Source organism: Mastomys coucha, chromosome X, assembly GCF_008632895.1.
Source record: "Mastomys coucha isolate ucsf_1 chromosome X, UCSF_Mcou_1, whole genome shotgun sequence".
Lineage (NCBI taxonomy): Eukaryota > Metazoa > Chordata > Mammalia > Rodentia > Muridae > Mastomys > Mastomys coucha.
Window position 1 is genome coordinate 81245370 of NC_045030.1, and position 14939 is coordinate 81260308.

Genomic DNA, 14939 nt, shown 5'->3' on the forward strand with positions numbered 1-14939 from the left:
TGATGACTATAACATAAATTCTGCTTCAATAGAACTATAATTCAAAATTAATATTGAATGTTAACAAAAATATGTGAGGTAGAATTTTGAAAATCATCAAATAGTTTATGTCCTAATTTTTGTTGCTTTGGTGAAACACCATGACCAAAATTTCTTAGGAAGTAAAGGTTTATTTGGCATACACATTGCAATCATTGTCCATTGTTGAGGCAAGTCAGGGCAGGATCTTAATTAGGAGCAGAGACAGGAGCTAGAGGAATCCTATTTACTGGCTTGCTTCCCCTGTCCATACTTAGCTTGCTTGTAGAATCCAGGAGCATGTACCCAGTGATCGGTCCATCCATAGTGTCCCTGTCATATCAATTGTCACTAAAGACAATGCCTAAATGACATGTTTATAGGCTAGTCTAGTGGTAGGAATTCCTTAGCTGACATTCTCTCTTTTTAAGTGTCTCTATAGTTTGTGTCAAGTTGACAAAAAATAAATAGTATACTATCATTTTCCCCCCTCAGGGTACCAAAATAAAATCCTGATTTTTTTTCATTTATATCCTATGTTCATATTGTACTATGATAAATGTCCCTATAAAAATTGGCAGAATTCAGTATCCCAGAAGAAAACTTGGTCATTTGTAAATAAATTCATATGCAAAACATTTGGCTGCTAAATCTACTATAAATCCTTTTGTCTCTACCGATGTCCCATTATACTATTTGCTTACCAGTAGCTTTCTACTTGCTAAATAATATAAAATTACTAGGGTCTCAATAAAATTTGTAGCCATGAAGATAGATTATTAAAGTATGAAGTGAAGCGACATTTATGTTTCAAGTTACTATTTCATGCCATGGCCAACTACAGTTAAGAAAAGAAATGTTGAGAAATTTCTTAGTTGAATGAAGCAGGGTAGAAGTACACTGCAAGAAATTTCTAAGTTCAGAACTTAAAACTAAATGAATAGTCATAGATGTAAAAGATCAAGTGTGGCTTCTAAAACTGGGTACAACATTGCAACATAGAAAAAGGTACTGGGTAGTTTTGTTATTCCCTGACCCATTCAACAAACATGTATTGAGTATCATAGTAGAAGATTGGAGAACAGGTTTTGTACACATTGGTAGCCTAGATTTAAATTACAGCTCTATCTAGAAGTTCAGGAAGTTTACTTAATCTTTTTGTATCCAAGTTTTGTCATTTCTTCAATTATAAACATTTTTAATATTTTATAAACAGTGCTAGGAAATTATAAGTGATACAACCAACAAGCAGAGTAATGCAGAGAAGTATTACAAGAGGAAGATGATAGACAGATATCCACAGGAATCCATAAATCTCCTTTCTCCTGAGAGATATCAATTCAGAAATAAATATGGAAGAATTCTCCTTGTGAGGAACCTAGAAACAAGTTAAGAAGCTGAGCTTACAGGTATATATTACCACATTAGGCTTCCAAATTCTTTTTCAAAAAATATCTTTTTTGAGGCAGTGTATCTTGTATCCTGGACTAGTCTAAAACTCACTATGTAGCAAAGGACTACTTTAAAACTTTGATCCTGCTATCTTGTTCATTCAGAGTGCCGAGATTAAAAGAATGTTATGGTATGCCCAGTTTATGCAGTTTTAGGAGTCAAACTTAAAGAGTTCCCGTGTGCTAGGCAAACTTTATCTACTGAGCTATACTCCCATACTACAGACATTTTAAAAAAATCAACAAACTATAAATAAGTAAAAAAAAAAGGAAGTAGATAAACACTATAACAGATGCCTCAGAAATTAACAGAAATAGAATAGACTATTACACGTAATTATATTTAAGAAGAGTTGAAAATTAAGAAGGAAATCCACAAATTCCTAGAAATATAAAATCTATCAATAGACTACTTCATACAGTATGTCAGTAGAAATGATTGTCATAGTGATTTAAGTTTCCTGTGAAGAAAATTCCACTATCATATATTATCTTAGATGAATGCTACCTGTCATTCAAAGAAGAGCTAGTATCAACAGTATCAATCCTTTTTTAAATTCATACTAAGTAATTCTACATGTTATACCTCCACAAAATATAGGAGAATATATAAGAACAAATAAATATAAGGAAAAACTTCATTCAGAATTATCAGAAAGATGTAAGTTAGGGCAAACATAAATGAAAGAAACCATATGAACAACAATAAAATTATGAGTTAGTTGTTTAAAAGTTCAACAAACTCAAAAGAAGTATAGGCAGATTACCTTTAAAAAGATGTGTAAATTAACCAAAACTGAAGGGTAGAATATAAGAGAAATTTTAGAAATAAAAATGTTCACCAGAAATTAGTTCAAACAATTATAGGCTCAAAGAGTTAACAGGAAAGAGGGACAATTATCCAGAAATACATAATCTCTACAACTGAAAAAGAAATTGAAAATCTAACCAGACTATTACTACCAATGAGATTATATCTATTAGATTGGTTCACTAATATATGTAATCAGCATTTAAAAACAGATTTGTATTATATTTTATTTTATATTTATCTATGTGCATGTGCATGTATATAAATGTGAGTACATATATGTTTGTGTGTGTACGTATATACATGTTTGCCAAGAAACATATGTGGATACCAAAGGATGTCTTGTGGGATATCTTATCAGTTATTTTGTTCTACTATGTGGGTCTCAGAGATTGGACTTATCAGGCTTGGCACCAGGATCCCTTACATGATGACCCACCTTGGTAGCCCATCTAACATATTCTTTAAAGTAGAGTTAGAATAATGGAATCTTCTAAAATTCTTCAACACTGAAGATAGATGAAATGAAAACTTCCTATCTTTTTAATGAGGCCAGTATCAGCCTGATTTCATAAGCAGATAATTACTGTATAAAAAAGAAAACTATGGGTGAGTAGTAGTATCTTTGATATCATGAAATTAAACTACTAAACAAAATAAGTAGCACATTTAAAGGATTATATATAGAAACAAAATGAGTTTTCCTCTGAAAGAAAACAAAATGAAAAAAAATTTGCACATGGGAGATAGTAGACATCCATTCTGCTATAACCTCCAGGGAATAAACCTGGGCTAGCTGGAGAACAGCTAGACTAGTAGATGGGTAATGAGAGAAATACATTGGCTTTAGTTGTAAAGAAACAAAGCAATGTGGAAATTAGAACAAGGCAATTGAGAATCTATTCCAGAGTGTTCAACCACAATTAGAGGTTAGACAGAGGCAAATCCTCAGAAAATTCAGTGCTACCATAACAGACAGTTTAGATAATGTTAACAATTTTAATGGGAAGGGAGTAAGTGAGGAATATGTAGAGGGAGAGAAAAAACACTCTAGAACACAGCATATGACACTTGCACAAAGCTCAGAAAAAAAAAAAGCTTTTTGATACTCTAGCCTAGTAATGGTAAGAAGTCTTCTTATACATCTAAACTACTTTGAGATTCATCTTAGACCTCTCTGAATGGCTAAGAACAATAACACAAGTGACAACTCAATGCTGGTGAGAATGTGGAGCACTCTCATTGCTGGTGGGAGTGCAAACTTGTACAGTCACTGTGGAAATCAATATGGCTGATGGGGAATCAGAAAATTGGGAATCAATCTACCTCAAGATCTAGGTATACCACTTTGGGCATACAACAAAAGAAAGCTTCATCCTAGCATAAGGACACGTGCTTAAACATGTTTATTATGCTTTTATTTACAAAAGCCCCAAACCAGAAACATCCAAGATGTCCCTCAACAGAAGAATGGTTAAAGAGAATGTAGTACATTTACACAATGAGGCATAACTCAGCTGTTAAAAAATGACATGAAATTTTCAGGCAAATGGATAGAACTAAAACAAAACAAAACAAAACAAAACAAAACACATCACTCCAATCCCAGAAATAGATACATATATAGTACTCACTTATCAGTGGATATTAGCTGTTAAATAAATGATAAACTAAAGTCCATAGACACACAGGTTAGGTAAGGAGGGGTCTAGGGTAGACACATGGATTTCTCTGAGAGGGGGAAATAGAATAGTTTTACTGGCAGAGTAGGGTCAGTGGGGACAGTAACAGGGGGATAAAGTGTGGGGGGAGATGAAATGGGGAAGAAAGTGAAGAGAAAGCTGGCTGGAATTAGGGGGCTTTTAGTGGGTGGTATGGGTGGAAGCTTCCAGGAATCTATGAAGGTGATCCTACTAATGACTCCTAGTGATGGGGGGATATGAAGTCTCAACTGGCTATTTGTTGTAACCAGGTAAGGTCTGGCCAATGATGGGAACACACTTGTAAAAGATGGTTCTGGCTATGCTGCGAAAGACTACAAAGTGAAAACTTGGGTGGTGAAGAGCAGGCAGAACAACAAGGCTCCAGAATAATCAAGGCAAAAAGATTAGTGGTTAGATCAAGGTGGCATAAGTTGTAATGGTGAAAAATAACTGAGTTATGCTTATATTTTTCATAGACTGCATGGCCATTTTTTCTAATGGATCATAATTGATATGAAACAGAAACAAATACAAATTTGCTGCAACATTCTCTAAGGGATGTGTAAAACTAGAATTACCTTTCACTTGAAATCGATCTTCTTTGCCAGAGGAATAATTTATATTTTGAAATTTCATGTTAACAATTAACATTAAACTATTCTCATAACAGAAAATTGGATGTGTGTGTTTGATGTTGAGGAAAAGATTAGGAATTGAAATATATTTGGGTTCTTCAGAGGACAGATGATAAGGATACAGCAGATTTGTAAATTATGTAGTAAAGAAAGATAGACAAAAAGGGAAAAATCAGGTTCTGGGAAAGAGTAACGTTTAAATGACAGGTAAATGAGAAGGAACCAATAAAGAAATGGCTAGTAATATGGAAGCAAGTACAAGAAAGTACAGGTTGGAGTTTGAACAGTGGTTTGAGATGGATATAGGGCAAGGAAGATAAGAAAAAATTAACTTCTTGATTTAGAAAATTCTGAGCAGTGTTTAAGAGTGATAGCACTGTGTACTTTAACTAAAGCATTGGGAAATACAAGATTTGCTACATGAAACAATAACAGACTAGATACTGATGGGGTGTTCTACAAAGTATTTTACTTCTCTGTTTCTGTTTTTTTTCTCACTCTCATTCATGTGTGTGTGTGTGTGTGTGTGTGTGTGTGTGTGTGTGTGTGTGTGTGTGTGTGTGTGAGTGTGTGTGTGTGTACATTAGGCCTGTATCCTATAGATCAGACTCAACTTGTACTCAGAGATACATGTTTCTGCCTTCTGAATGCTGGGATTAAATTCATGTGCCATCCATCCCGATCTACAATATATTTAATAATTATACAGGCAGTGGTGGCACATGCCTTTAATCCTAGTATGACCATCAATACTACGATTTAGGGAAGCAGGAAAATGACATGTAGAACTGATAATATAGTGAGGAATCCTTTTGTATAATACTCAAGCAACATGCATGCACTTTTCAAATACCTCTCAAGTGATATCTTTGCTATTGGATCTCATTTCAAATCTTATTTTATTGCTCTCTGTTAGCAATGGCTTAATTATGTGACTCGTTCAAACTTGTAAAGTTCTAAATACATCTTCAATAAGATTATCACTACCTAGTTCCAATTGTTAATTTTCAGATTGTATGACTTTTGGGAGGTTTGTAAGTGTTTCATTGACTTATATTCTTATGCGTGAATACCTGTGTTTAAACAGTTACAGAGAAGCACCACTGATGAAACAAAATGAACATATAGATCCTCAAAACTTAGAGCTTTAGTATGTGCTACAGTTCTGCAGTTTTAACTACTAGGGAGCCTAATGCAAAAGGATTGCAAGCTCAAAGCTTGACTACACAACTTAGCAAAACTGTCTCAAATCACATTACAAAAAGGATCCAGGGATGTATTTCAGGGGTACAGTACTTGCCTAGTATGTCTGAGGCTCCAGGTTTAGTTTCTATCAGTGAGAAAAAAATCCTGTTCCTGTATATGGCATTTCTTAGTGATACTTCTTTTGCCTACACTCAACAAAACTAATGTTGGCTATGTTTTAAAAAGAACAGAAGTCTTGAGTAGTTCTCTATGAGATTTAATACATAAATTGTATCTGAAACATTTACCATGTATATTACACTACTACAATTTAGAATTGCCCAAATCAGAGGTTTGTAGGACATCAAAGAGAAGTGAGGACATGAAAAAGTATTTCTCTGTTGGGATGTGGTCAGAAAGTAGTTGGCAGGAACTGAGGCATGTTAATAAAAGAGGCACCCTATTTACTAAGCATTGTGAAATCTGGTAACATAATTCAATATAAAATATTGAAAAATATATCAATATGTATGTGTTTTGTGTGTAGGTACATATGTATTTATGTAAATAGTTAGTGATACAAATTTTGTAGTGTCATTAGCATTGAAAAATCTTATATATTATAAATAGGTTATAGGTATGTAATACATATTTATTATTGCTGTTACTGTGTTTTAGGGAAAACAGACTAAAGAGGCTACACTGATTAGGAATACTCATTTAAGTACATTCATATTCTCCAACATTTGATATAGTGTTACTATTTATTGGAAGTAAGTTCTTTTCCATTCTTTTCCTTCATAATAAAAGCATTAAACATACTAGATAACTATATGTGGGGAAATACTTTTTCCCCTATATTTCTTAAAGGAATGCAGAAGCCCACTAGGCAAACTATAATTGTATTCAGAAAACTGAAATAGTTTCTCAGATAGGTAATGACACTAAAGCAGAGATATCTATAAGATATTCAAAAGGGGAAATTGCCATCAAATTGTAGTGGTTTTTCAGATTTTAAAAATATGTTCACTCCCCATCTGGAGCATTTGAAAGCAATTCATTGGGTCAGTAAGAAATCATTGATAAAACTGCTTACAAAACAATTTCATCAGATTTTCTTCATGCATCAGCATTTTCTAGGTGTCTCATTATGTATCCCAGGCTGGCTGTGCATTCTCTATATACTTTTTGAAGGTGACCTCAAAGAAAATAAAGTCTCCATTTTAGAAACTACTATCATAGGATTTTGCATTTCTTTGTGATTCTATATAGTTCATTCAATAAGAGAGTTCAAGAGCTTATTTCCTTTTCACAGTTTGAATGAATTTGTCAAATACTATTTGATGTACTAGAACTTCTGATAAACATGGTTATCCTACAAAAATGCTTACTGAAATCCACTGAAGCAAATCTACTCATATTTCTCTTTTTATCTGAGAATTCTCTTAAAATCATTGCAATATTTTACCATAGATAAAGTGACAAACACATTTCTGATTCTGAACAAAATGTGTTGGTAATATCAAAATTTTACTCAGAATCATTTGGTTATAATTAAGTAGATTTTTGTTTCCTTTTGGTTTCTTTCAATATGGTTTTTGAAGGAAATCATATTGCTATGTCTTTTCCCACTATTAAAGTGAGTTCCAGGACAGCCAGAGCTACAGAGACAAACCCTGTCTCGAAAAAACCCAAAAAACCAAAAAACAAAAAAAAATTCACAAAAATTGTGGTAGAGAAGGAATCATATGCCCTTTATTACATGGCAGGAGTCAGAAAAGTAGAAGAAGAGAACTTCCAAGACATTTTAAAAATTAAGATACTAACAGAAAGGAACTGAATGGCATCTTGAGGAAGTTGCCTTTATAACTGCCTCATTTTTGTCAAAAGGCCTACTGAAAGATTACTGTTTAAAGGTAATCAAGAAAGTGAGAATTGAACTAATTTTTTTTTGAGAAGACAAGCTATTCATTGAGTCTTGACCTTTTTTTCATAGAAAATAGTATGTTAAAATATATATATTTGTAAATTATTAAAATTGTATAGAGTTGACTAAAATTAGGATTTTCTTAAAAAACATGAGAAGAAATAATAATGCATTTGATATAAACTGGATATTCAGTAGAGGATAATATGCTCTTGCTTCCTCTTTGTGACAGTAAATTCAGTTCTTGGTTTCTATCTCCAATGCATTAAGTGAAAAAAGTTTCTAATTAAATTGAGACAAAGTAGGCTAATGAAAATGAATTAATCATGATGAGATATTCATCCAGAGTTTTCTTTTGTGTCATACAAAATTCTGAGGTTTCTTTTGATTGTCTCTTTAACTAATGATAGCATTATTTGATTGCATCTATCAACAGCAATCACAAGTGAGTTAATGAGGGATCTTGTGTTAGTTTCTATTTAACTTATTTAGCTCATATTTTTCATTGTAATGTGTGGAAAGGATACTACAGAGTGGTTAATTATAACTACAATATAGAGCAGGCAAAGTGTCTCAGTGCCTCAGGGTCCTTTTCACCAAAGCTTGACAGCCTGTCTTTAATCCTTGGAACTCACATGATGGGAAGCGAGAAATAATCTAGTTGCCTTCTGAGCTCCACATACACTCTGTGACACATAAGCATGCACAAATAAACACACATATACATAATAAATACATGTAAAATTTAAATGATGGAATATAATAACCTAATAGTTAGGAACTCTATGAATTATTTTCAAACAACTAAAAGAAAGATTATTGAACATTCTTAGAAGTTGTAACATATGTTCTCATCCTCATATTTAGAAAGAACCTATGTTTCCTGTCTACAGTACTCACACATGGAACTTGTGATATAGATCATTTAAAGCATCTCTATTGCAAAAGATAATGAAGAAAGTCCATTTGTTACATAGGCCATTTAGTTAGGGAGGAATATGAAAAGATATTGATTTCTAGCCCATGATACAGCTTTCTCAGTAAACAAGTATGCTCTGATGGCAGAGGAACTATGTTAAAACTTATCAAAGTAGGCATATTATATATGCTAGTAAGTAAGAAATGTTTAAAATTACTGGAGTAGTAGATTTATAATCACAGCTATAACTATTTAACTATTTTTAACTGGATAATTAATTCACCAAATATTTCATAATGAATCAGATTCTAAATATACTGATGTAATAGTTCTATGCAATATATAAGCATACACATTGCTTCATTATTTTAAAAAAATCATATTACTCATCTTCCAATGTTTTTCAAAGTTTTGGAGAAGAAGTACAAAGTAGAACACAAAGCAGTGCAACATATATACATGGCATTGTAAATCCCATTACATTGGATGGTAACTTAAATAAGTCTAGCATAATACTTCATATCTGTACTTTCAGCAATCAAGATGCTGAGCCAGGCAGACAACAAAAGCCCAAGGATGGCATAGTCTTCACATGGCAAGTTCTAGGCTAGCCAGGCAAGAGTCCATCTCAAAAAACCCCAAATAAGCAAACAGTTTAAAAATAACCATGTTAGAATTATCTCAGGGGGCCAAAAAGTAAGGTGAAATTGTTTCTGAATAATACAGTAGTTAAAAAGGTTTTATGAAATTCCAAAATAAAAAAGGCAAATAATTATATAAGCTAGTATTCTTTAGAAATCTAAGAAGTACATCTTGTTTATTCTTTCCCTCTCAGGGTATTTCAAGGTAAAGTCATGTTTAATATCCACTACGGAAATAGCTGAATTGCTTTTGACTTTTCAAGGAAACCAAAGTACTTGGAGATATTTCTCCTTACAGAGTATATTTAGTAAACATCTTTAACATGCCAGACACTGAATAAAAGATTCTCATTGCTTGTCCTCATGGAATTTGGCCTTACAGAGGCAGCATATATAAGAGACATTGCATGGAACAATACATCACAATCAGTTTTCTGAAAGCTAAAGTGAGATAAAACATCTTTAAAGAGACTAGAGAAAAATGAAATGTTGCTTTTAAGGGAACACATCAAATAGCAATTTCCTTCTCAGAAGCCACTAAAACTAGACAGAAGTGCTGAAAGAAAAAGACCTCTGAACCATTAATTCAGTATTCAGCAGATTTATTCTTTTTTACTGAAAGAAAAATAAAAAAATTCTTATATTAAGCAAAGCTATGAGAATATTTCATCAGCAGGGTCATTATTAAAGAGCTGTTAAGGAATACTCTTTGGATAAAACTAAAGAAGATAAAAGTGGCTAATAACATCAAAGAAGTGATACAAGCAAAATATGGGGAGAAATTAAGGCTAAGCATAATAGACAACCATCCTCATAATTCCTTTAAAGTTTCTTTGAAATTTATATATTTTCAGTACAAATAAAGAGGAAGAAAGAATACAGGAGAAACAGAAATGAAATAAAAAGATAGCTCTTCAACTATATCTAGTAAAGCCATGACTTCTTGTCAGTTTATAGAACTGAATGTAGGTATAGCTTAATGGTACAGGATATGCAAAGAATTGCAAAACCCTGAAATCAATAAAAGAACAAATGAAAAGCAAGTTAGTTAGAGAAGTTAAAAGTATAAGTACTATGATCATCCAATGGGATGTAATAGATACTTTTAGACCTCCAGGTTCTTCTATTTTATTGACTTTTATTTTGTACATGAATATTTCAGCTACAAGTAACAAAAACTATGAAAAATTAAATTTATAAGGGAGTTTTTCAGACTTCACAAGAATCTAACAAATAATTATCTAAATAGCCTAGAAATTTTTCATGCCTTGTCTACCTTAAATTTCATTTTACATTTCAGCAATAATTATAGTCATATACATTTCAGTAATAATTATAGTCATAGGATCAGTTATATAAATCGTGATAGCTAATACCTTGTCTGACTTGTGAGTCGAAATTCTGTTTGAGATGTCTTGAATAAACCTACTCCTTGGATGTTAATGACATCCTCCACTTCAGGCTCAGTAGCAATCAATGTTATAGGAAACTTCCAGATTCCATCTGTTATGCACTCAACTCTCAATGTGATATGAGTCCTTGAATACAAAAAGATATTTTTTTTGAAAAATACAACAAGAAAAGGAAAGAGATTAAATATATTAATTAAATATCTAAAGTTAAAATGAAAGCACCATTTTGTCTCAGCAAAAAAAGGGGGGATATTTTATTTTTAAAACCTAGATGACTATTATTTGCATTTTAAGAATAATTTAAGAATAATCAGTTGAGATAATTATTTTATGAGTCCTCTACCTACTCAGTATTTAGCTCTGAAAGTATAGAATTGTTGCAAAATTGACTACACATTTTCTTTTACCAACATAAGCTATCAGTGTACTTAGTAAGTCATAGGTAGATTCTGGCAATTGGATCCAATGAACTATTGTTTATTTTTTTTTTCTCATTAGAACTCTTTTCATAACGTACTAGCTAGAGATGATATGCTTCCAAATATTTATGCATAGAATGAAGGAAATAATGTAATCCAAATATTGACAGGCAGAAAAAGTAACACATTGAATTAAAAAGAATAACAATACTATATTTAAAATAGAAGGGAATTATGTTTTACCTGAATGGCTTCCTTGGTGTAAATATCAGATTGAAAATCAATGAAATTACTTCACTTTTTACGTCAAAATGTTTTCTGAATAAATATAAAGTTATAGCGGAGTCCAAGTTAGACTTCACTTCTTCAGATTCAAACTCGATTTCATACTCAAATTCATGTCTTTTAGAAGTTACTGGGAAAATGACAATGAAAGTATATGTCAGTTTAGCTCACTGAACATAAACTGTGCATCAATTTATATGACAATATCATTTCTGACATATTTTTAGATGAATAGTAAAAGGAAATTTTATCTACCTTTATTTTCATAATGTTTACCAGTATTATATACCATACCAGTCATATAATATTACGAATAACTTTGTTAAAGTGAAATACATGAATAAATGTTAAATTATAAAATATAATTTTCAAAACCTTGAATTATTTGCATTTAAAACTTGTGGAATAAGAAAACCAAACCCCTTAAGAGGAACAACAATATGAACTAACTAGTACTCTTAGAGCTCCCAAGGACTAAATGACCAACCAAAGAGTATACATGGAGGGACCCATGGCCCCAGCAGCATATGTAGCAGAGGACGGCCTAGTCAGTCATCAATGGGAGGAGAGGCCTTTGGTCCTGTGAAGGTTCTATGCCCCAGTGTAGGAGAATGCCTGGGCCAGGAATTGGGAGAAGGTGGGGTGGTAAGCAGGGAGAGGGGGAGGGAACAGGATTTTTTTTTCAGAGGGGAAACTGAGAAAGGGGCTATCATTCGAAATATAAATAAAGAAAATATCTAATAAAAATACAAATAAAAAATAAAAAAGAAAACCCAACAAAAATTGATATTAAAAATTAACTATGAAAAAAAAATACTTTTACATGTGTGATACTGGATAAATATATTCAAGACTTACTTTTTAAATTAAGTTTACACAAAACTGAAACGGAATATCAAATGATTTAGAGGATTTTTAATATTTATTATACTTTGCTGAAAGAAAAAATTAAGTTTTAATTTTGAAATGTTTTAAATGCCTGGTAGTCCTTGACTCCACCTGCAGCCACAGATCTATACTCTCCTATCCCACCACACAAGCCTGCCCGCCTCCTAGGAGGCCTTATCTAACCTGGGACACAACTCCTCCTGCTTCCCAGAAGGTTTGCTCAAACTTGGGACACTCAGTTCCACCTGCCTCCCATGAAGCTTACTCCAACCCAGGACATCCAGGCCAGTAAACACCAGAGACAACCAGATGTCCAAAGGCAAGCTCAAAAATATAAGCAACAGATGCCAAAGCAATGTAGCATCATCAGAACCCAGAACTCCTACTACAGCATGTTCTGGATGTCCAAATACAGCTGAAGAGCAAGACTATGACCTTATATCCCATCTCATGAAGATGATACAGGCCTTTTAAAAGAGGATAAAAAAGTTCCTCTAAATAAATACAGGAAAAGACAGTTAAACAGGTAGAGACTCTTAAAGAGGAAACAAATCCCTTAAGGAAATATGGGAAAATGCAGTCAAACAAAATGCTCAAGACCTAAGAATGGAAAAGGAAACAATAAAGAAAACACAAAGGGAGGCAATTTTGTAGATGGAAAACCTAGGGGAAAAAATAGGAACTACAGACACAAGCATCACCAAGAGAATACAAGAGATCGAAGAATTTCAGTTATAGAAGAAAGCATAGAAGAAACTGATATAACTGTCAAAAAAAGTCAAATTTAAAAACATGCAGGGAATTTGGGACACTATGAAAAGACCAAACGAAATAATAATAATAATGGGAATAGAAGAAGATGAATATTCCTACATAGAGCCAGAAAATATCTTCAACAAACTCACAGAAGAAAACATACCGAAACTAAAGAAAGAGATGGCTAAAAATGTCCAAGCTTACAAAACACCAAAGAGATTGGACAAGAAAAGAAAATCCTCCTACCACATAATAATCAAAACACTAAATGCACAGAGAAAAGAAAGAATATTAAAATCTGCAAGGGGGAGAGGACAAGTAACATATAAAGGCACACTCATAAGAATTACAGAGAAAGCCAGAAGAGACCACAGATGCCAGCCCAGACTACTATACCCAGCAAAACTCTAAATCACCATAGATGGAGAAAATAAGATATTCCATGGCAAAACCAAATTTAAACAATATCTTTCTACTAATCTAGCCCTAAAGAACATAGTAGATAGGAAACTAGAAGAGAATCACACACATACACAATAACAGCTCCAACATTAAAATAATAGGAATGAATACACAGGCTAACAGACTGGATACATAGACAGGATCCATGATTCTGCTGCATACAAGGAACACACTTCAGGAAAAAAGATAGACACTACCTCAGAATACAGGGCTGGAAGAAGGTTTTCTAAGCAAATGGACCCAAGAAACAATCTCGAGTACCCATTCTAATATCTAGTAAAATATACTTTTAGTAAAAATCCACCAAAATAACTTCTCAATTCTGAACAACTATGCCCCAAATGCAAGGGCACCATATTCACAAAAGAAACTTTACTAAAGTTCAAATCACACATTGAACCTATACAATAATAGTAGAGGACTTTAACAGCACACTGTCACCAATGGACAGGTCATTGAAACAGAATCTAAACAGAGAAAAAAGATGAAATTAAAAAGATGTTATGAACTAAATGGATTTAAAAGATATCTACATTTTGGTCTTCCTTCTTCTTGAGTTTCTTGTGGTTTGTGGGTTGTTCTTCCTGTATTCTGAACTTCTGGGCTAATAACCACTTATCAGAGAGTGCATACCATGTGTGTTCTTTTGGGATTGGGTTACCTCACTCAGGATGATATTCTTCAGATCCATCCGTTTCCCTAAGAATTTCATAAATTCATTGTTTTTAATAGCTGAGTAGTACTCCATTGTGTAGATGTAACACAATTTCTGAATCCATTCCTCTGTTGAGGGATGTGTGTGTTGTTTCCAGTTTCTGGCTATTATAAATAAGGCTGCTATGAACATGGTGGTGCATGTGTCCTTATTACTTGTTGGAGCATCTTCTGGGTATAGGCCCAGGAGTTGTATAGCTGGGTCCTCCAGTAGAACTATGTCCAATTTCCGGAGAAACTGCCAAACTGATTTCCAGAGTGGTTGTACCAGCTTGCAATCCCACCAGCAATGAAGGAATGTTACTCTTTCTTCACAACCTCTCCAGCATCTGCTGTCACCTGTGTTTTTTATCCTAGCCAATCTGACTGGTGTGAGGTGGAATCTCAGGGTTGTTTTGATTTGCATTTCCTTGATGACTAAGGATCATTCCTTTATAAAGGGGGAACAAAATACCCACAGAAAGAGTTGCAGAGACTAACTATGGAGCAGAGACTAAAGGAAAGACAAGCCAGCCTGATATAGCTATCTCCTAAGAGGCCCTGACAGTACCTGACTAATAAAGAAGCAGAGGCTCACAGCCATCCAGTGAACTGAGTACAGGGCCCCCAATGAAGGAGTTAGAGAAAGGACCCAAGAAGCTGAAAGGTTTACAGCCCCTTAGGATGAACAATAATATGAACTAACTAGTACCCTCAGAGCTCCCAGGGACTAA

The 14939-nt window shown here is 33.4% G+C and overlaps 1 protein-coding gene across 1 annotated transcript in view; it reads right to left on the reverse strand.

Annotated features, from left to right (window-relative positions):
* Positions 1 to 14939, reverse strand: part of Cfap47 (cilia and flagella associated protein 47) — a 223010-nt gene that overhangs the window by 4436 nt on the left and 203635 nt on the right. Inside the window, exons 63-65 of the mRNA XM_031363967.1 lie at positions 11365 to 11536; positions 10667 to 10828; positions 293 to 351 (exon numbers count right to left, since the gene is read on the reverse strand). Coding sequence (XP_031219827.1) covers positions 293 to 351; positions 10667 to 10828; positions 11365 to 11536 — 393 coding nt within the window. The remainder of the gene's footprint in view (positions 1 to 292; positions 352 to 10666; positions 10829 to 11364; positions 11537 to 14939) is intronic.